At 35.8% G+C, this 22,845-nt stretch overlaps 1 protein-coding gene across 2 annotated transcripts; it reads right to left on the bottom strand.

Moving 5' to 3' along the window:
* Nucleotides 1-920: 920 nt before the first annotated feature.
* Nucleotides 921-22,425, bottom strand: LOC123535762 (PHD and RING finger domain-containing protein 1-like). 2 transcript variants are annotated; one of them, XM_053528043.1, is made up of 9 exons: nucleotides 22,296-22,425; nucleotides 15,425-15,619; nucleotides 12,761-13,020; nucleotides 9,793-9,876; nucleotides 8,563-8,770; nucleotides 7,786-7,922; nucleotides 4,241-4,516; nucleotides 1,763-1,971; nucleotides 921-1,073 (listed from the first exon to the last, which is right to left on the bottom strand). In XM_053528043.1, exons 2-9 carry the CDS (start codon nucleotides 15,585-15,587, stop codon nucleotides 956-958), a joined length of 1,455 nt encoding a protein of 484 aa, XP_053384018.1. In that variant the 5' UTR covers nucleotides 15,588-15,619; nucleotides 22,296-22,425; the 3' UTR covers nucleotides 921-955. The 2 variants fall into 2 exon arrangements, with proteins under 2 accessions (XP_053384018.1, XP_053384019.1); XM_053528044.1 differs by having other exon boundaries at nucleotides 22,344-22,425.
* Between the last annotated feature and the right edge of the window lie 420 nt (nucleotides 22,426-22,845).

Here is a 22,845-nt window from a genome sequence, read left to right as displayed (position 1 = left end):
TTCTGACCAAGTTTCATTAAGATATGGTCATAAATGTGGTCTCTAGAATGTTAACAAGCTTTTCCTTTGATATGACTTGGTGACCTAGTTTTTGATCCCAGATGACCCAGTATCGAACTCGTCCAAGATTTTATTGAGAGTAACATTCTGACCAAGTTTCATGAAGATTGGGCCAAAATTGTGACCTCTAGAGTGTTAACAAGCTTTTCCTTTGATTTGACCTTGTGACCAAGTTTTTGACCCCAGATGACCCAATATCGAACTCGTCCAAGATTTTATTGCGGGTAACATTCTGACCAAGTTTCATTAAGATTGGGCCAAAATTGTGACCTCTAGAGTGTTAACAGTCAAATTGTTGACGACGACGGACAACGGACACAGGACGATCACAAAAGCTCACCTTGAGCACTTTGTGCTCAGGCAAGCTAAAAAGCATGACAAAAGATTTTTAATTTTACGAAGACAATTTTTTGTAGAGGACACATGGTTAAACTCAGCATCTACACTGTGATATCCCCAAGCAATAACAAAATTGACCACTATACCAACTGCGTTATTGCAACAACCTCTTAAAAGGATTTGCAAATAGCTTCAATAAACATATCTTAACTGCATCACAATAACTGTATAACAGTAACTGTTGTTTATTGATAACTAGACTGATACAAGTGCAGGACCTTTGATTGCAGACAAACTGTACAAAGAGTTATTGTGAATTTAATTTTGATTCCACAAATCCACAATGGCAGTGGCATGAAAGGAGCTAAGCAAACCATCTGAAAAAAATTGAGAGAGGATCATGCAAGGATGCTACAGACCAAATCTGGTAAAGATCTATCAATTTGTTCACGAGTTTTACTATCATTAGCTCTGGTGGCCCCTTAAAAGGGCTATTTGAAACCATCTGAAAGAATTTGGAAAGGACAGGTTTATCTTATTTTTATCTGACAAATACTTACACAGCAGGTACCCTGCCTATGGGTTTGTAGGAAGACAATGATAGTTTGGAGTACTTTCTGGTTCCTGCAGATCCACCTACAGTAGTACTGCTGGTACCTGGCTCATCTTGTTCACTGAAATATAGTGATTAGAAAATTGTTGTAATTTTAGTGCTCCTCAATTAAAATTCTGTTGTTTTTTTTTATACAGAACTTCAAATTTAGTTGTGGTTTCTTTGTAAAGTAATTACGAAACAGAAAACAACATACTCTGTGATCATATTACATAAATTATCACAATCTTTTTTTTCCAAATCACTGCGATACAGTTCAAATATGAACAATGCCTTAATACTATAAGGTTCTACTAGATTACAGATTATTTTTCAGCAAAAGACATCTATCCTAAGTAATTTATCCTCTACCTTCAATACGTATTGGACATTTGTCTGGTACTTTAAGAGAACAGGTCAGTAGTGACACTGTAATCAGAAACACTGTAAGTTAACCAGCTTCAGAACATACAGTTGAACTTCATTTGCTCATACTCGACAGGACTGTCAATATTTGTTTGAATTATTGGCAGGTTCGAGTTACTGTACAATATACATTAACTAGAGATTTTGCCGTGGACTTATAAGTTCGAGTGGAGGGTGGTGCTTGAGTTATCCGAGTTCGAGCAAATGAAGTTTGACTGAAATTTAAATACTTCTGAAAAACCCAAACATATAAAAATATTTTCGCACATGGAACACAGATGCTTTCTTTCTTATGTTAGGTATAAGAAAAGATGCACAAAAATGGAAAAGATGGGCAAGTCTTACTCTTCATAAAAATTAATTTGGTCTCTGTGACCAAATATTGATAACGATGCTGCCCCTATATCTGCCCTCTTCATATCAATGGATTTCTCCTGCTTCAACTTCTGCATGGGTATGGTACGACCTTTGGGCGGGTTTGTCAAACCTAATGCTCCAGCTATACGGGTCTTCACTGTAGTTACAGCAGCTGGTTTGGCCGTACGAGCAAGTCTCTGTAAAACATTTTAAGAAATTTTTTAACAAGAGCACCGCCTTGCGGGTGCTGACGCTCATCTGATTTTTTTTGTGTTTACAATAGAAATATTGTCCTACCCATGATTTTCTAAGTCTAAAAAGGGCCATCATTCTTGCAAAAAGCAAGATAGAGTTATGTTTCTTGATGTACAGTGTCCACTTATGATGGTGAAAAACTGTTGCAAGTTTTAAAGCAATAGCTTTGATAGTTTATGAGAAAAGTTGACTTAAACATAATACTCAACCAAGAAAATGATTTTCTAAGTCCAAAAGGGGCAATAAGTATTGCAAAAAGCAGGATGGAGTTATGTTGCTTGCTGTACAGGGTCAGCTTATGATGGTGAACAAGTGTTGCAAGTTTCAAAGCAATAGCTTTGATAGTTTAAGAGAAAAAGTTGACCTAAACATAAAACTTAACCAAGAAATCTGATATTTTCTAAGTCCAAAAGGGGCCATAAATCTTGCAAAAAGCAGGACAGAGTTATGTTTCTTGCTATACAGGGTCAACTTATGATGGTGAACAAGTGTTGCAAGTTTTAAAGCAATAGCTTTGATAGTTTAGGATAAAAGCTGACCTAAACATAAAACTTAACCAAGAAAACTGATTTTCTAAGTCCAAAAGGGGCAATAAATCTTGCAAAAAGCAAGATGGAGTTATGTTTCTTGATGTACAGGGTCTGCTTATGATGGTGAACAGGTATTCCAAGTTTCAAAGCAATAGCTTTGATAGTTTAGGAGAAAAGTTGACCTAAACATAAAACTTAACCAAGAAATCTGATATTTTCTAAGTACAAAAGGGGCCATAAATCTTGCAAAAAGCAAGATGGAGTTATGTTTCTTGCTATACAGGGTCAGCTTATGATGGTGAACAAGTATTCCAAGTTTCAAAGCAATAGCTTTGATAGTTTAGGAGAAAAGCTGACCTAAACATAAAACTTAACCAGGCAACGCCGACGCAGACGCCGACGCCGACGCCGACACCGACGCCGACGCCGACAACCGCTCAAGTGATGACAATAACTCATCATTTTTTTTCAAAAAATCAGATGAGCTAAAAACAAAATGACAAAGTATAAGCTTAAAACTTACCCTGACCTTTACATATGACAAATACAAATACTGTTTCTAGTACCACTTTTAAATTTCTTCTTTTGTTCAAATACATCTTTATGACATTTCTTGCCCAACTACCAAGACTGATGAAAAAAAATCTAAATTAACAACTGTAAACTCACTGTTTCGTTGGCATGTCAATAGGCTGGTTTCAACCAAAATTGCTAATTTGTCGGCAAATAAATTTGTAAATTTCAATTTTTCAACATAAAGCTTTCTAGTGTGTTAGTTTTTTTATTTGAGATTTTCTAGATGGAGATTAGCACAGTACAGGAAAATCTTTCTGACTCGGTGGAAATTCTTGTCTGCTCATGTCAGCTCAAGTTAAACAAGAAAATATCGGTATAACCAATGGATGCTCCCCAAAGTATGATTATTGCATATCAAAGCACAAAAGTGGAAATTGTTAACAGGGCACATACTTCATCTTAGTAATTAAGCTTCCAAAGAAGATTCTTAGAACTCTAGCCAGTAGTTATTGAGAAAAAGCACAAGATATACACATCTCCTCTTGGGAGTGTGGCTTCCTATGAACTTTCATTGAGCATTAACCAGGAATTGCTGAGGAATATTCTTAATGTTGAATAATCAAAGGGCAATAACTCAGTCAAAATTTATCCAACTGAAACATAAAGATAACGCACATCTCCTCTCGAGAGTGAAGCTTCATATGAATTTTTGCTGAATTCCAGTTAGTGGTTGCTGAGAAATACTCTGACCAAGGATGGCATTATAGCTTACTAATGTTGAATAATCAAAGGACAATAACTCTGTGAAAATAATCTGACCGGAACAGAAAGACAATATGCCCATCTCCTCTTGAAAGTGAGGTTTCCTATGAAGTGTCAATGAATTCAAGATAGTGGTAGCTGAGAAAATCTCCATACAAGAATTGGTGCTATAGTATACTACAGTTGAATAATCACAGGGCAATAAGTCAGTGAAATATCATTCAACCAGAACAATGCATCTACTAAGTGAAGCTTCCTAAATCAAGTTTTGCTGAATTCCAGCCAGTGGTTGCTGAATAACACTCAGGACAAGAAGTGTGTGTTGGAAGAAACAGCAGCTATATGCTTCCCCATTTGGGTAGCATAATTACAAGAGAGCAGATGTGAAGCCATTCACACTTACCTTCAGTTTCTTCCCTTTTTTGCCTCTTCTTTTTGTTTTTCTCTTCCTTGTAGTTTTTGTTCTCTTTTTCTTAATAGTTGACTTCTTCTTACCAGTAGCTGTCTTTTTGGGTGTCTTTCTCTTAGTTGTTTTTCTTTTCTTTCTGCGTGTGTACTTTCTTGGGGTTTTTCTTTTTGCTGTAGGTTTTTTGACTGGTGATTTTTTAGCTGGACTAGATACTGATGATGACCCTGCTGAAGATAGCGGTCCTATTTCCTCTTCCTCCTCCTCCTCTTCCTAATTCATAAGATACACAATTGTTTGAACATGTTCAAAATAGTTATTTAACAATATTTCAGTACCGTAACTTGGCCAATTTGCATAACAAGTACTAGTATACAGTACAGCTTGTTAACTGACTTGTTCCCTGCAAGAAACTGACAACTTCCAAATTGAAAAAGAGCTGTCACAGGAGACAGCACTCTCCGCTATTTCAATGCTGGGCATAATTCATGAAATACTGGTGCAAGGTTTATGGCCCTTGTGTCAAATGATGTGGGTCATGATGTGGAACAATTATTTTAAGTCTGAATCAAATTGATTTCGTAATAACTGAGATAATAGTGAAAATGCATCAAAATTAACCTTAAATTCCAAGTAAAAAAGGGGCATAATTCATGAAATATTGGTGCCAGAGTTATGGACCTTGTGCCATATGATGTGGGTGATTATGTGGAACAATTATCTTTAATTTGAATCAAATCCATTTAGTAATAACTGAGATAGTGAAAGAGCACCAAAACTTTAAACTGAAATTCTAAGTGAAAAGGGGGCATTATTCATGAAATCTTGGTGCATGACTTATGTCCCTTGTGTCATATGAAATGTGTGAAGATATGGAACAACTTTTTTAAGTATAAATCAAATCCTTTCTGTTACAACAGAGATATAGTGAAAATGTATCAAAATTAACCTTAAATTCTAAGTAAACAAGGGGAATAACTCTAGAAATATTGCAGGTATAGTTACACAACTTGTCACAATAATGTAAACTTGTCACAAGTATAGCAAGTTTCATTTGAACACCTCAAGAAATGAAGAAGATAAGAATCTTTATAAAAACCTTAACCAAGATTTCTAAGTTAAAAATGGTTATAAATGATGCAGGTTGATTGATAAAATTTGTCTCACTAATAAAAATTATCAAGTGCAGCAAGATTCAATAGAATATCTTAAAGTATTGAAGAAGATATTGGACTTCATAAGAAACTTCAACCAACCCAAATGCCCACACCAAGGCCAATGCAATAGCTCTCCTTTTTTTCTTTTGAAAAGTCAAGCTAAAAAATTTCAGCAATGCAGGCCCCGACACCATTGCAAATGCAGTAGTCGTTTTCTTTGAAGAGTCGAGGTAAAAATTCTAAATCCTCAAGAAGATTTGAACAAACATCTATAGAGGGCAAGTGGTTCAAGGTCAGTGATGTATGAGAACACAGAAGCCGGATTATGTAACTTCTACCAAGCAACTTCTGCAACATCAATTTACAGTATGATACATTTCTTAGAATAAAACTTATCCAAGGTTATACAATATTCAGGAAGACTATTAACCTTTACCAGGCCTCGACCTTAACTTTTTTCAGCAGTTGCCAGCAGGTCCACCAACTGCTAAAATCTAGTAGACCTGCTCAGACTTTAGTGGACCTCCAATTCTATCACATAAATTGTGATGTTGTTGACGTCATAACTTCATATGACTCAAAGAAACAGGACTTATTTCTAAAATAATTAAAAATGGAAGACTGTAGCAATCTGTTATCCCGAAAATAATTATTTTGAAAAGTGTCCCAAAATATGGACACAATAATCTTCATCCTCCCGACCCGTGTTGAAAGTGAAAAAAGAAAACATCAACAATTAATTATCGGTAATTATTCTGATGATAAACTAAGTAATTGGCCTTGTTTTCAGTTTCAATTAACACCCCCTCAAAGAGCTAAAAGAAGTGTGTCGGTTATTCGTGGCATCTGAAGCGGAGATCAAAGCGGTATAGTTTCCTCGAGATTGTCATGGCATTACGTCATGTTTTCGCGCCATGTGACACATCACTGTCTGATCGTATTCTCGATTCCTTTAATTGTTGAGAAGAAATCAGTAAAAAAGTTTTTTCTTTAATTTTTTAAAAGCGAATGTGCAATATCCCGAATAAACTGACATGTAAATGTGTCAAACCGTGAACGATGATAGTGGATGTCCTACCTCTGTGACCTATTTGCCCTCAAGAAATTTACATTATTGTTTCAGAAGAATATCTAACAAAGTCTTGTGTCAAAACATACATGTACAAAGAATCATTTAAAACTTATTAAAAACCGGAACGACATCATACTGCTTTATTTTATACCACATTTCTATTTAAGTTCATTAGGTCACATAAGCTATTCTGCCACGCTAACAGAAATCTGTTTGCCAAAAATCGTTTTACTCCATGTATTTAAATTGCTGCCGCTTTTTCATTATTTAAGATTTTTTAATTGTGTTTTTTGTACTTTCTGGTCAAAAGTCTGAATTTTATTACCATAGTATGTACCGTATATTTACTTTAAGAAAGAAATAAATAATCAAGATCGCGCTGTTTGAAATTTTACAAAACATTATATGAAAATTTGATCATTTTTAAAGAATTTTGCCTACATTCCTGTCGATATCTTATTAAATTGTTATAGAATTCAAACTGTATTAGTTCTCAAGCGGTGTTGAAAATTTAAAGCGATTATATTAAAAAATGAATGCACTACGCGCGTTTATTGTGTCAAAAGTAACCGCGATGTAAATTAGACATTACGATAGGGCGCACTTGCTTGTGGAATGGAAAATTACCAGCATGACGTTTTGATATTTTTACGATTCGCGGGTAAATTCCAGTCAATCCAGGTAATTTTGCCTGATGTAATTTCTCAATTTGGTAAAGTTACCACGTAAAAACCACTCGCCCGATCAGTGGAGTAGTCCATTCGTGCTCTCCTGACTTTAACTCGCCAATGCTTATAACGGTAGAATGCCGTACTTAAGGCAAAATCAACTTTCGTTTTGTGAATTTGCCGATATGGGTATGATTTTCCCTCCTATTTTTTTACTTTTAAGGGTTTTATTTTATTTGCAGACCATGACTGAAAAATGGTTGACCGTCGGTCTACCCAACTTTTCATAGTTAGTGGACCTGCCGATATTTTGGTTGCGTCGGTCCAACGGTCCACCGCTAAGGTCGAGGCCTGTTTACCCTGCTAAATTTCCAAAATGCACCGGTCCATCATTCAATTTGGGCAGTACCACTTCTTATTCAAAGGGGTGTTCACTTAAAATTTACTGACTGAATAGCATACAGTGCTGGCTGATCTTGGTCTGCACTGGTCGCAAAGGCAAAACCACTTGCCACCAGTAGGCTAAAGGTTACACAGATTTTGTTTTTTCTTCCTATATATCAAACTTTTCCATAAACTGACATACCAATTTTTCATGGCATATATATTAGTGCTTATTATGTTGAGAAATGACAGAATGCAAACCTCATCCGACGAGACAATTCTACGCAGTGTTCGTCTCACTCGTCTTTCCTCTATTGCACTTCGCACACGTTCCATGACAAGAGTACGTGGAATCTGTCTACGGAACCCTGATGCAGGTAAATAGTCTGCATCTGCACCTGTTTACAGAAATGTATCTTTTATAATATAAACAAACCTATATGTATTAGCAAACAGAACTTATAAAGAATAAGACTTACACAGCTTGGCAAATGTTTTGGTTTTTTTCACTTGGAATGATTGGCTTTTTCTTATCTATCAAAGAATGGCTATATCATACGTGTGGACTTAGGATCCTTGTTTCAATAAATAACCTATAAATACCGAGTAGTTTGTAATGGTTCTTTTCCAGCATTTATGAAGGACAGAGGCCCAGTTAGTGCCCTTCCTGGCAATACTTCCACTGTAAGCATCTGGTAGAAACACCAACCTTCTATATAAAAGCAATGAAGCTGAATGTCCTCATATGAAAGAATTGTATAATCCAAGCCAACCTAAAGCTATAAGTGACAAGTGATTCAAAGTAAATTGGCCACAGCCATCCTGTAAAAATATTGTTTAAAGTAGGAATGAATTAGACTGCGCACTGACAATAACATTTTATTTTCTCAACAAAAATGTGAAAATACTTTAGGGAGGAGCTGATTTCTGGAAGAACTGAAATTTCTTTTTTTCCCCAAAAATAACAAAATCACTTTTCAGGGAGGGATGGCTCACATTCTGTGTTTATTTCTGATAATATAATCCAATAATCAATACCTTCTCTTCTTGCACAGTTTGGACAGAACCACTCCTCTACTGGAACTTGACTGAGGGGCGGAGACAGACAATCCAGATGGTAACCCAAGTCACACCCATCACAGAGAAGTAGGCGGTCTTCTCTGTTACACTGATGGCAAACCTCACAATATGTAGGCTCCTCCTCTTCCTCATCATCAGCTTGTTTGTTTACATCTTCTACTGTCAGCTAAATATAGAAAACTTTACTTGTATCACTTTGCTGACATACTTAGAATGGCAGTGTATAAAACTGAAACAAGAATAATATTAGTGATTCTGATGTTAATATTGTACCACATAAGATCCCACAGAATGTTTTAGAATATTGTATAATGTCAAAAAAAGAAATAATCAAACATAAGACTCCCAAGAATATGCACATGCCCACTTGATGATGATGATTTAAACCACTTTTATCATTGCAGCAACGGTTAAAAAAAAAGCTTTCGCCAGTCAATGACTCATTTTCGCCAACTGTCAAAAATCTTGCCGAATTCTCAAATCTATTGCAAATGGCGACATTGGCAAACCACAGCAGAGGCCCTGCTTGCATGCTATACCTTATGCTCAAAGAGGAAATTAACATTTATTGGTCATATTTCTTTACTTTTAACCTTTACCCTCCTAAATTTCTAAAATAAATTGGTCCATCATTCAATTTGGGCAGCATCACATACTATTCAAAAAGGTGTTCACAGAAAATTTACTGATTGAATGGCGAACAATGCAGGCAGGGGTGTGCAGGTTGATCTTGGTATGCACTGGTCGCAGAGGCCAAAGGTTTGCAAGAAAACAGTAGTACCCTAGAATTCAAACAATAAAACTGTAATACTGAAGTTGGTGTAGTACTCAACAGTCTCTCTCATATACACTGTAGTCTTTATATCAGTATTTGTCAGCAAAGCTGCTCCATGAACAGAATGGACTAAACAGCTGCAGCAAATGTGATTTCCTGTCACCTGTCATCCACAGTTTTCATAACAGGAGATGTTATTTGAAGATTTTACTATTGTTAGATCTGGTGGCCACTATGTGCAACCAAGTGGAACAGTCTGAACAATTTAGAAAGAAGAGCATCTAAGCAATTATCTGTAAATTTTTAGCAAGTGAATCTGCGTCTGTTTGTTAGTCAACTCTTTTCATTTTTATACCAGTTTACACAAGAATCCCTTATCAAGAACTTGACCTCTAAGCATATAATATACTTACCTTTTTATATATGATATCATCAACTCCATGCTTGCATAAAATCAATTTAAATACTTGTCTGTCTACTGGACATGTATTCACATTCTACAAAAGTAAAACAATAAAATTAAACATAGATATGTTTCTGCAAACTGCAAAATATACAACTTTACAAGAGGCCTAAATGTACCTAAGCCGTTCGCCTGAAGAAGACCTTGACCATCTGATCATGCATCTGACCGAGCTTGGTGAACATCCTTTAAGAAGTGCATCGAAATACAAGTTTTTCAGTTTGTATTTCTATATTTTGCTGTGATATCCCAACAAGAGCTGTCAGTCGACAGCGCGCTCGACTATTCTCAGTGCTTGATAGTATAATATAAGCAATGAGTAAAACTTTAACATTACAATAAGCTTTAACATTACAATAAGCATATTCTAAGTCGAAAAGGGGCCATAATTCAGTCAAAATGCTTGACAGAGTTGCCTCCTCCTTTTTACAGACTGGGGTCATGATGGTAAACAAGAATGCAAAATATCAAAGCAATATCTCAATGGACTTAGAAAATATTTGGGATGGTACGCAAACTTTAACATTTATCCTAAGTCGAAAAGGGGCCATAATTCAGTCAAAATGCTTGATAGAGTTGCCTCCTCCTTTTTACAGACAGGGGTCATGATGGTAAACAAGTATACAAAATATCAAAGCAGTATGTCAATGGACTTAGAAAATATTTGGGGTGGTACGCAAACTTTAACATTTGTGTGACGCTCACACTCACGCCGATGCCGAGTAGGACAGCTCCCCTATTCTTCAAATAGTCGAGCTAAAAATGTATTACACATAGAAAAAAACTTCAAGATAAGAAGTTACTTTTTTCTATTTCTAGCTCTGGTGTTTCCTAAAAGGGACCAAGCAGAACCATTTGAACAAATTTAGGAGAGGACCTTACAATGATGCTACAGACCAAGTTTGATGGGGATCCATCAAGCAGTTCTATCGAGTTTTTTTCTAGTTTTAGCCCTAGTGGCCTTAAAAGGGGCCAAGTGCCACCATTTGAACAAGTTTGAAAGACAATGTTATAATGATGCTACAAATGTTTGATGAAGATCCAGCCAGCATTTAGTGAGAAGATATTTAAATGTTTTTCCACATATTTTTTGTTAGTGTGGTGTGTGTGTGTGTGGGGGGGGGGGGGTATTGATCTACTGACCTCAAAAATACTGGCAATCATCCTATAAAGTTTAAAGGCAGTAGGCCCAGTGAATCTTAGGATTCTAAATTAAAACTATTTTCAGTCTCCAGATTACTGTGGCCCTGAACTTCACCTACTGACCCTAAACAAAGTAAGGTCATCTACTGACCAATGACCTTTGATGCTGTCTGTGAAAGGATTCTTTAGTTATTTATCGGCAATCGTTTTCAGTCTCAAAGTAATTGTTACCTTGACCTCTAACCTACTGATCCCCAAAACGACAGGGGTCATTTACTGACCACAGACAATCATCGTATCAAGTTGGCAACTGTAGACCAGTGTTGTTTACTCACTGAGTAAGATCTGTTTGCAATCTCTATATCAAAAAGACATTGATCTTTGACCAACCAATCTCCAAAACAATAGGGGTCATTTACTGACCACAGGTAATCTCCCTATAAAGTTTGATAATTGTAGGCCAAAGCATTTTCTAGTTACTGATCAGAAAACAAACAGTCCACCAAATGAAAGACCAGTAACGAGCAAAACAATTTATCCTGTTTTCTACAAAACGGAGTATAAACAAGAGCACCGCCTTGCGGGTGCTGACGCTCATCTGATTTTTTTGTATAATAGAAATACTGTCCTACCCATGATTTTCTAAGTCTAAAAAGGGCCATCATTCTTGCAAAAAGCAGAACAGAGTTATGCTTCTTGATGTACAGTGTCCACTTATGATGGTGAAAAACTGTTGCAAGTTTTAAAGCAATAGCTTTGATAGTTTATGAGAAAAGTTGCCTTAAACATAATACTCAACCAAGAAAATGATTTTCTAAGTCCAAAAGGGGCAATAATTATTGCAAAAAGCAGGATGGAGTTATGTTGCTTGCTGTACAGGGTCAGCTTATGATGGTGAACAAGTGTTGCAAGTTTCAAAGCAATAGCTTTGATAGTTTAAGAGAAAAAGTTGACCTAAACATAAAACTTAACCAAGAAATCTGATATTTTCTAAGTCCAAAAGGGGCCATAAATCTTGCAAAAAGCAGAATGAAGTTATGTTTCTTGCTGTACAGGGTCAGCTCATGATGGTGAACAAGTGTTGCAAGTTTTAAAGCAATAGCTTTGATAGTTTAGGATAAAAGCTGACCTAAACATAAAACTTAACCAAGAAAACTGATTTTCTAAGTCCAAAAGGGGCAATAATTCTTGCAAAAAGCAAGATGGAGTTATGTTTCTTGATGTACAGGGTCTGCTTATGATGGTGAACAAGTATTCCAAGTTTCAAAGCAATAGCTTTGATAGTTTAGGAGAAAAGTTGACCTAAACATAAAACTTAACCAAGAAATCTGATATTTTCTAAGTACAAAAGGGGCCATAAATCTTGCAAAAAGCAAGATGGAGTTATGTTTCTTGCTATACAGGGTCAGCTTATGATGGTGAACAAGTATTCCAAGTTTCAAAGCAATAGCTTTGATAGTTTAGGAGAAAAGCTGACCTAAACATAAAACTTAACCAGGCAACGCCGACGCAGACGCCAACAACCGCTCAAGTGATGACAATAACTCATCATTTTTTTTCAAAAAATCAGATGAGCTAAAAAGATCCTGTCAAGTATTATAATATCACATTTTTAAAGTATTCTGCGAAAGATCAGCATTAGTAATTTATCTTTACTAAAGATCCTTCTTTTCATCATAAACTGACCATACCTTTTACATTATGGATAATCGTTGTGTATTTCTTCATTTATGACCTATCTTCTCTTTGTTGACAACTGTATTATAGTTACTTACTGCTGACCATTCCTGTATACATTCCAGACAGAAGACATGGTCACAGGCCTCAGGTGTACCAACATCCTGATCCTTAAATCTGTTCAAACAAATAGGACACCTCTCTCCATCTTCTCCCTCACTGTCACTGGCTTCTAACACAGCTTCTCCTTCATCATCATCCTCATCATCACAATCTTCTTCTTCTTCTCCCTCATCATCATCATCTCCATTATCATCAGCCTCATTTTCTTCTCCAACTTCTTCATCAGAATCCCATTCTGTAAAACAAGCTTTTAGTGTCACGTTATCCCTTACCTTGCTAAATTTCTACAATTGTTATCATTCAAATTAGACAGTACCATAAACTGTTAAAAGGGGTGCTTTCCAAAACAAGAGCTGTCCGTAAGACAGCCAAGCTCGACTATTCGAAATACTGTCACAGAAGCAGGAAATTATTACCCAAAATGTTAAATATCAAAAGAGTTTTAAGTTCGAAAGGGGACATAATTTGACCAAAATGCATATCAGAGTTATGGGACTTGATGCTATCAACTAGTTTTATAACCCCGAAGAAACATGTTAAGTTTCAATTCAATATCTGCATTAGTTTTGGGATAGTAACTTGCATGTAAAACTTTAACCAGAATTTTCTAAGTCCAAAAGGGGGCATAATTTGCTCAAAATACATGTTAAGAGTTATGGAACTTGAAACAGAGAGGTTGGTAATTGACCTAGAAAAAGAATAAATAAGTTTCAAAGCTATATGCCTTTTGGTAATAGCTGTATGTACTTGCACGCAAAACTTTAACCAGGATTTCTAAGTACAAAAGGGGGCATAATTTGCCCAAAATACATGTAAGAGTTATGGGACTTGATTCTATCAACTAGTTTTATAACCCCGAAGACACGTGTGAAGTTTCAATTTAATATCTGTAGTAGTTTTGGAGATAGTAACTTGCATGTAAAACTTTAACCAGGATTTTTTAAGTCCAAAAGGGGGCATAATTTGCCCAAAATACATGTCAGAGTTATGGGACTTGACCCAGTGAGGTAGGTAATTGATCTAGAAAAAGAAAAAATAAGTTTCAAATCTATATGCCTTTTAGTAACAGCTGTATGTACTTGCACGCAAGACTTTAACCAGAATTTTCTAAGTCCAAAAGGGGGCATAATTTGCCCAAAATACATGTCAGAGTTATGGGACTTGACCCAGTGAGGTAGGTAATTGATCTAGAAAAAGAAAAAATAAGTTTCAAATCTATATGCCTTTTAGTAACAGCTGTATGTACTTGCACGCAAAACTTTAACCAGAATTTTCTAAGTCCAAAAGGGGGCATAATTTGCCCAAAATACATGTCAGAGTTATGGGACTTGACCCAGTGAGGTAGGTAATTGATCTAGAAAAAGAAAAAATAAGTTTCAAATCTATATGCCTTTTAGTAAAAGCTGTATGTACTTGCACGCAAAACTTTAACCAGAATTTTCTAAGTCCAAAAGGGGACATAATTTGGACAAAATAAAGGTCAGAGTTATGGGACTTGGTGCTATCAACTAGTTTTATAACCCCAAAGACACATGTGAAGTTTCAATTCAATATCTGCATTAGTTTTGGAGATAGTAACTTGCATGTTAAACTTTTAAAACCAGAATTTTCTAAGTCTAAAAGGGGGCATGATTTGCTCAAAATACATGTTAGAGTTATGGAACTTGACCCAGTGAGGTTGGTAATTGACCTAGAAAAAGAATAAATAAGTTTCAAAGCTATATGCCTTTACATGATAGCTGTATGTACTTGCATGCAAAACTTAACCAAGGTGTGACGCCGACGCCAGGGTGAGTAGAATAGCTAGACTATTCTTCGAATAGTCGAGCTAAAAATTCTAACTGAATGATGAACAGTGCAGATCATGATCAGACTGCAAAGGCACAATCAATCGTGTCCAGCATGGTAACGGTTAAACAGAATGAAATCTATAAACAAAATTTTACAGAAATGTAGTCTTAACCCCTGGGGCACAACTTCACATGCTAAAAAAATTCATATAAAATTTCATGACTAGGTCAAATATATTTTGAGAGATATGTGACACATGTGCATTTCTGACAAACTTATTTACTTAATGACGCACCACCGGATAACTGTATCCTTTTGTATTTCCACGGCGGTAAGTATATACAATTTGCACAAAAAGATTGTGAAAATACAAGTATCTCGTTACAAATTGACAGCGACATATATCATGCCAAGACAATATGTTCAATGTCTAAATATTTCATTGAATGAATGTATCAGTATGCTCAGCATTTAATGTATAAAATGAGTTTAGACCAGTTTGCTTCTACAGGGCATGATAGTTACTTATCTATGTTTTTAAAAATATATTGAACAGAGGTTGACTGAATAAGTTTGAAGGTCAAGTTGTGAAAAACATTAATTCAGGCAAGGCCTTAATTGTCCATCTGTAATCTTGTAATATAGCTACACTATACCAGTTATATCAGAATTATTTTCACGAAGTTGATGTGGGAGAAAAAAGTAGGTCACTAGGTGGTAGTGGGTCTATAAGGACCATAACTTTGGTCTGGCTGAATGAAACCTCAAACAAAAACCCAGGTGCACAATTTCACATGCTCAGCAACAGTCCTTAATCTGACTGTGTAAATCACATTTCACATAATCACCTTCATCTCCATCCTCATCTTCTTCCTCTTCATCATCATCATCATCATCGTCACCATCACCCTCCTCTTCATCATCATCATCTGAGACATCTTCTATCCCTGAACCTGCCTCCTCTTCTGCCTGTTCCTTCTTTATATCTTGCTGTTCATCAGCACTTTCCATTCTCCAAAGTTATAGTTTTATATCGCACTTATCTGAAAATAAATTAATTCAAGTTAGAGCAACACACAAATATGGGGATTGGTACTTAAAGCGAAATTAACTCACCCAATATTATTACTGTTAGGCAGATAGATGGCAATTTGCAAGTGTGTCAACATGATTCAACTACACACCACTTACATATCAATGGCATGATTTAAGCTTTGCCTTCTTCAAATACTTAAGATTTCTACAGGAAGAGTGTTTTAACGCATGTTAATTCTATATTCATTGAGATTTGGATTTTGAAAACAAAAAAGTTAAGAAATATAATTATGTCTATACATCGTTACGGAATTTTCTGATCATTGTGATATTAAAACTTTCATGCACTCATACCCACGCACTCACAGACATTATTCCGAAATATATACGTAACAAGTTGAAAAAAAAGATGCAGAAACACCTTCTTCCAAATGTATGCTGATTCCCATGAAAAAATACATATTTATATCTATAAAAATAGATAATTCATGTATCAGAACCAGAACATCAACTTATGTTTGTTAGGCGTTATTGTTCTATGGCTCCTCTTGTTACTGGCTATAATTTTTATTTTTTTCTGATTGTGGTAACGCAACCAACATCATTTTCATAACAATCTTTCTTCGTTTCAGATGGTTCACGCACCATCTGCAACATTAAATAAGGCAAGAAACATGAATAACGCATTCAAAATTACTTCTGATATTCTTAAGGAGAAAAACAAAAAATCCATTCACGGAATATCTAGCATTAAACTCTTACACAAAATCTGTTGAGTGTGGCTGAAACTAATAATGATAATACATTCGACATTACTTCTGACATTCTTAGGAGAAAAGCAAAAAGTCAGTTCATGAATATTTAGCATTATAATTGTTATACAAAATATGTAGAGTGTGGCCGAAATTTGGAGATCGCCGTTCACATGTATATGTTTTATTTGCCTTAAAAAATCGTTTCCTCAAGTGCAACATTGAATCAAAATCCTGTGACACCTGTCTGAGAACCAATTCAAAAATAGCTGTAATTTCTTGAAATGATACACTTGATAAACGAACATGCTACATGGGTTTTCGCGATTATTAATTACATGTGGTCACTTCTTTTCTTATTTGTAGATGTCATATTTACATTTTATATGTAAAGCATCTCTTTTTTCACACATGGCCGTGTCGAGAAACGTAAAAGAAAACTGTCCTCATTTAGAACTTTACAGTCTGTAGGTACTTAGTTACGGTAAGCTTGTGAGACACAATGGCGCCTTAGCGACAAAGTCTACGGATCGACAGATAACGCTTTATCTTATTGGCCAATATTATTGGTTTGATTGACAGATCGGATCCATGCATTATCACCTAATTTAGGTGTACCCATCTTTAAATACATTTAAGTCAAGATTGGATGATTTTATGGGAGACACTAAATATATGGTACATCCTGGAACTAGGGGCTGAAGAAGTAACCTGGAGCGGGGCACAAGAGTCTAACTAACGACTCGCGTCTCCAAAAGTAGGTACATCAGGTACATCCCTGAAAAAAATTCTAAGTTAAAAAGGGGCATAACTCTGACAAAACCCAAACCAGAGTTATGGGAATTGTTTCTCCTGGTGTAGACTTTGATAGGGGGTTTATACACAGCGCAAAGCACCGAGGATGAAAATCCCTGAGACGGTAACGTCCATATATAGTTATTCGTCTTTGTTGTCTGCATATACTGAGAATTTTTTTGATGTTTTCCGGTTCCGCTTTATGTACAAAACGCAGACTGGTTGTCTGCAAGAACATCCGAGCACACCGAATCAGTCACAGAAATTCGTAAACCGGGCCAACACGATTCTTTTTCGTAATGAAAACTGTACATGCAACTTAAAATCACTTTCAAACAGTGAGAAAGTGTTAAGGCCGCCAAGTTTCTGCGTGGAGTGCAAAAAAACAAACAAAAAAACCTAAAGCCAGTGTGAGAACGCCGTGAATGAAGTTACCGTCACGGCTACCCATAAATTTTGCAAAGTATGATATTCGCTGTAAAAGGTATGATGACACTAAATGTACTTCACTGTTTAGAGCGAAGTTTCACTTTCTTTTGAGTGTTGAATATTTCTTCATACAGTAAGTAGATATATAAAAGATAAATCCCCATGCTAGGCAGTGCCTTAATTCATATTAGCAGCAGAGCTACCGGCGCCGCGACAGCGTCGCATTACGGTTAGACGTACGAAAAAGAAAATGAATAAAACTGTGTACAGACATTACTATCGAGTTGAAAATTCGTGGTAAGTTTTTGGAATCGGTGTTGTTCGGGTTTCTTCCAGTAAGCAATGCTCATAGTAATTAATCAGTAAGACGTCAATAGACGCTTGCTGTTTACAGTTGACAAAAGCGTTTCGCTTACTGCTTTGAACGTTGAATAAAAATGTAAATGAGCGCCTGATAATAAGAATTTAGTGCTAAATACATTTTCTACGAAGAAAGAAAGGTAAAATACAATATTTTCATTGTGAAACGATTTTCGTCACGCTGCCGCAACTGAAATTTATTCTATATACTTTTATTTGTGTTTATGACGTCATACTTCCACACTGGTGCAGTGGTTAGCGAGGTCGCGTTGAAGTGCAAAGGTCGAGAGTTTGATCCTCACCAGAAGCGTCTTTTTTTTTTTAAATTTCTTTTTTATTTCAGTTTTTTTATATTTTATTTATTATGGGTTTTGAAAGTATTGTAAAAAAAGATAAGTCATTCATGTGATATTTAACAAGTGTTTTGTTAGTGATGTCAGGTTCCAATGTAGTACTGTCTGTAGCCTACAGTAGTCAGTAGATAAAACTTTTTTTTTAAAAAAGGTTTTTGGATCAAAATTTACAGGCATTGAACTGTGAAAAGCACAAAATGCTCTTCTCCCTGTTAACATATATTTCATCCACAAGCTTAAAAATCACTGACCAGAGTTTATTACTAGGAAAAAACTATTGACTATGAATTATCAATAAACATCAAAAAGGCTCCTACTAGTAACTACCATTCCTATTCTATATCAGTTGTGCTAAAAGATTAACCATAAAAATGTTAACTTCGCAGTTCAGTAAATAAAACAGAAGTTTTCAAGAATTTCGGCAAAAAAGTGATTTTCTCTGGGTAAAATTCTCATCATATACATGTACAAAGCTAGTCTTTTGGTTTTTAAACAAGCTTTGTACATGTAAATGATTTTCATTCTGCCATACCAGAGGTCTATCATAGCAGTATTTTGCCTTAATGTTGGACACATTCTACTTTCTAAAAAGAACTGTAACTTTCTTTAGATTTAATCTTAATGCATTCTAAGACATTCATTCAGAAATCAGGAATTATCATTAATTAGTGATTCATTTTGCCGCATGTCCTGCGTCAAAGACGCATATTTTTCACCGGGGACGCGTTTATTTGAAATGTGTGCAGCTGCGGGACGCAAACAATTTCACTGACATAATGTGTACCTTCGTTTACTTCCTCTAATGGTTTAAAAAGTAGAACGGATGTTGTGGATAATTTTCATGCGTCAAAACTACCTTATCACCGTTCGATTTGTAAAGCATATTCTGATTGGACAGTAGTGATTTTTTAACCAATCGGTGACGGTCATTTATTTTATGTTTGGGAGTATTGTTTCCAAAGTACCCGGATATTTCGGCCAAAATATTTCAACAATCTGACGATGCCGTTGAAGAAACAGCAGAAGTTAGATCCCAAACAGCAAAAACTTTCCAGTTTTTTTTTTTGGTTTAACTTTGAGTGAATCGTCGGGTACTGAAGAAGTGAGCATTTCAATAGACAAGAAACGCGTCAATGCCACGAAACCAGGTTTTCAACACTTTTCATAAGAATAAACAAGAGTGCCAGAATGTCACAATATACGCCCGTCACAGCAAATTTCTTTACTCTAGCACCTGTATTTGCAGATGTAATTTTAATTTTGTGGTTGTTTAGTAATCATTGTAATTCTTTTGTTTTTCTAAGTCCACAAAAAAACTCCTTACCAGGTAGAGATACCTTAAAATACACCTAAAATTAGAAAGTAACAACTATGTTGTACTACAGAAAAGTGGTCTTGGTTTTTCCCTACGGTCAATTATAAAAAAAGTTACAATATAAGTTATTTACAGTATCAACCAAGGGAAGTTAATCTTAAAAAAAAAAAAAAAAAAAAAAAAAACCTTACCAGGTAGAGATTGGTCAAAATACACCTCAAAATTGGATGTAACATGCATGTTGTACTACAGAAAAGTGGTCTCGATTTTTCCCTACGTCTAGTAATGAAAAAGTTACAATATAAGCTATTTATAGTAACAGCAAAGGGAAGTAATTCTAAAGAAGGGAACTGCGCAAGACACTTCATCTCATGATGGTGTATAATTGTGCCAAGTTACATCAAAATCCCTCTATGCATGAAGAAGATATGCTCCGGACAAAGTTTTCATTCTTGTATCCTTTGACCTCTAAGTGTGACCTTGACCTTAGATCTAGGGACCTGGTTCTTGCGCATGACACTCCGTCTCATGATGGTGAACAATTGTGCCAACTTTCATCAAAATCACTCCATGCATGTAGAAGATATGCTAATCCTAACCCTAACCCTATTTTTAGTAACAATGACCTTGACCTTGATCCCAGAAACCCCAAAATCAATCCCAAGCTACAACTTTATATAAGTTTTCTATACACCAAGTTTCATCATGATAGCTCATTCCTAAGTTAAGTTATTGACCGGAAACCCTTTTTCTATTTTAAGTAACAGTGACCTTGACCTTGACCCCAGAAACCCCAAAATCAATCCCAGCCTTTGTCTTGATATAAGCTACATACATACCAAGTTTTATTCAAATATCTTTACCGAAACAAAAGTTATTGACCGGAAACACCAGTTTGTCGCCGCCGCCGCCGCCCGCCCGCCCGACATCTACCCCAATCTAATAACTCAGGTTTTCAACGAAAACCTGGTTAAAAATGAAGCAGCGGCTGCGAGCACGTCGGAAAATCAAGATAAGAAAAAAAGAAAATTTGTTTCTAAATGGCTCACTCTTTATTCGTGGTAACACTATGACGAAAGTGAAGATTATATGTACTGAACAATCTGTCAGGGTTTTCCCGGACGCAGGTTTTCTGCGTCTCTGACGCGCTTTTACTGCTTTGAACTCGCATTTTTTAGTGCCTCTGCATCCCACTGGACCCGCAAAATCGGTCAAGAAACTCCTTTGCACTGAAGCCTCCTTTGCGCAGATACCCATGTAAAATGCGCAGTTTTTTACCACCGGGACCATCACGGAATCGTGGGTGCTCATTATACACAGGTATAGACGATTTTCCAACTTCAAAACAAGTTTTGTTATCGATGTTCGCCATTTTGGTAAAGGGAACCTACTCTCCCCGCTAACTGTCACCGCTAAAATCTAAGATTGCCGTTACGTTCCGTAAAAGATTGAATGGTTTATTTTTTTGTTAAACAACATTAATTTCATATAAATTTAAAGTATTTTGATGACAAAATATTAATAAATCACAGAAATTATGATACTAATTAAGGATCGAGTATTATCTTTAACCGAGATAAAACTGTGAACAACATAACTGACACGAGGTGACACGTTAATTGCCGGTAATTACTGGCTATTTAATCATAACAAAAAGACTATCACACCTTTTGTAATCAGTCTGAATTGAGAAGCTCATGCCATTTTGAAAGATACCATTCCGAAATATTGAATCAACTGCTATCTAAATTAAAAAGATACAATTAAGTTCATTCGGTTTTAGGGTAAATTTTTATAGTAATAATGTCCATTTTCAAGATCAATACTTTGTGGACCCCCAAAAATTATTAGGGACCCTTAAATTAGCAGCCATGGGAGTCCATGGACTCCCAAATAAAAAACCCGAGGGAAAACCCTGATCTGTACTGACAACATAAAAATGAACGGTATGAACAAAGCTGCAAAGAACAGAAACTTTCAAAATACAACTTTTAAAATTTTTTTTCTCCTCATCCTGTTTAGTTCAGTTCTGGTGCAGATATATAGGATGTAAAACATATTAAATCAATTAATCAGTCAACCAATATACAATGTACAGGTTGTGAAAAAGCAAACAATTCAAATTTGGGACTTGCTGTTTCATGATATATAATTTTTAAACTGAGTCCCTTTTTGACTCATTACTCACTAGATGGGACTCATTGTTTCAAAATATGTGAGTCCCATGGACTCGTATCTTCAGATTTCAAAATGAATCACTGATTAATTCATGAAAATGTTAATAGATCTTAAAGAACATAAACTTCCTAAAACGGATCCATAATTCCAGGTCATTCCAGCAGCACTCCTTTAATTTTCAAGGGGCACTGGTGATTTTTCAAGGGAGCTCTGCCTTCTAGGTAGCACCTAAGGCTAAGTTCATATTAAATAACTATTTTAAAGTTTCAAGTCAATGGCTTCGATAATAACAGAGATATTTGACTTTATCAAAAACTTTAACCAACGGCTACGCCGACGCGAGTGCAATAGCTCTATTTTTTCTTCGATTACTGGACCCCTAACCACTGCCAAATTTTCAGTAACGTGCTTTCTTGCGCACTTTCTCTGAAATAAATACGAGTGGGTGGTCTTCCATAGATAAGATACATAATGACGTTACTTTACAGTTATTAGACTGTACCTAGCAATGATCTGGCTTGACGATGCAAAGAATTATGCTCATATTTACAATCTATCGGCAAGATTTCCACCAATTTGGCAAAATCGGCAATTTATCCGCCATGTTTGAACGCAGTGCCCGGATATTTCGGTGCATGCAAACATAAAATGCGTGATAATTATCATTTTTGTAGGCAGGTGTAAATCGTTTCTTTTTAATAAATTCAATCGTTTCATTTCATTATCTGACTGCAGTATCATCTTTAAAAAGCCAAAGAAACATTTTCTGCAGAAATTCATGCGCGGATCCAGAGGGGGTCCGGGGGTCCGATTTTTCGAAAAGGCAACATTAGCCGACCGCATTCAAAGTGTATGTGGCTGCAGCAATATACGACCCCGACGTAATTCATACTTATGTTAATTATCTCAAAGAAACGAAGAATTTTACCTTTAGCAAAAAACTTAATTTTATTATTTTTCTAGATTTAACAGGTGAGCTCATAAGAATGTGAAAATAAGGGGTATGTTGTATATAAAATTGCAGTGGAAAAGGTGTTCTTAAATGCCCCTAA

This window comes from Mercenaria mercenaria, chromosome 17 (assembly GCF_021730395.1).
Source record: "Mercenaria mercenaria strain notata chromosome 17, MADL_Memer_1, whole genome shotgun sequence".
Classification (NCBI taxonomy): Eukaryota; Metazoa; Mollusca; class Bivalvia; order Venerida; family Veneridae; genus Mercenaria; species Mercenaria mercenaria.
The sequence above is the reverse complement of the archived record's forward strand: the minus strand, read 5'-3'. Positions and strand labels throughout refer to the sequence as shown.

Excerpts from the sequence above, each read along its gene's own strand:
- LOC123535762 (XM_053528043.1), bottom strand. The coding sequence starts at position 15,587 with ATGGAAAGTGCTGATGAACAGCAAGATATAAAGAAGGAACAGGCAGAA. Across the intron at positions 8,771-9,792 it reads ATGATATCATATATAAAAAG|CTGACAGTAGAAGATGTAAA; the intron begins GTAAGTATATTA and ends TTCTATATTTAG. Across the intron at positions 7,923-8,562 it reads AAACTGTGCAAGAAGAGAAG|GTGCAGATGCAGACTATTTA; the intron begins GTATTGATTATT and ends TTCTGTAAACAG.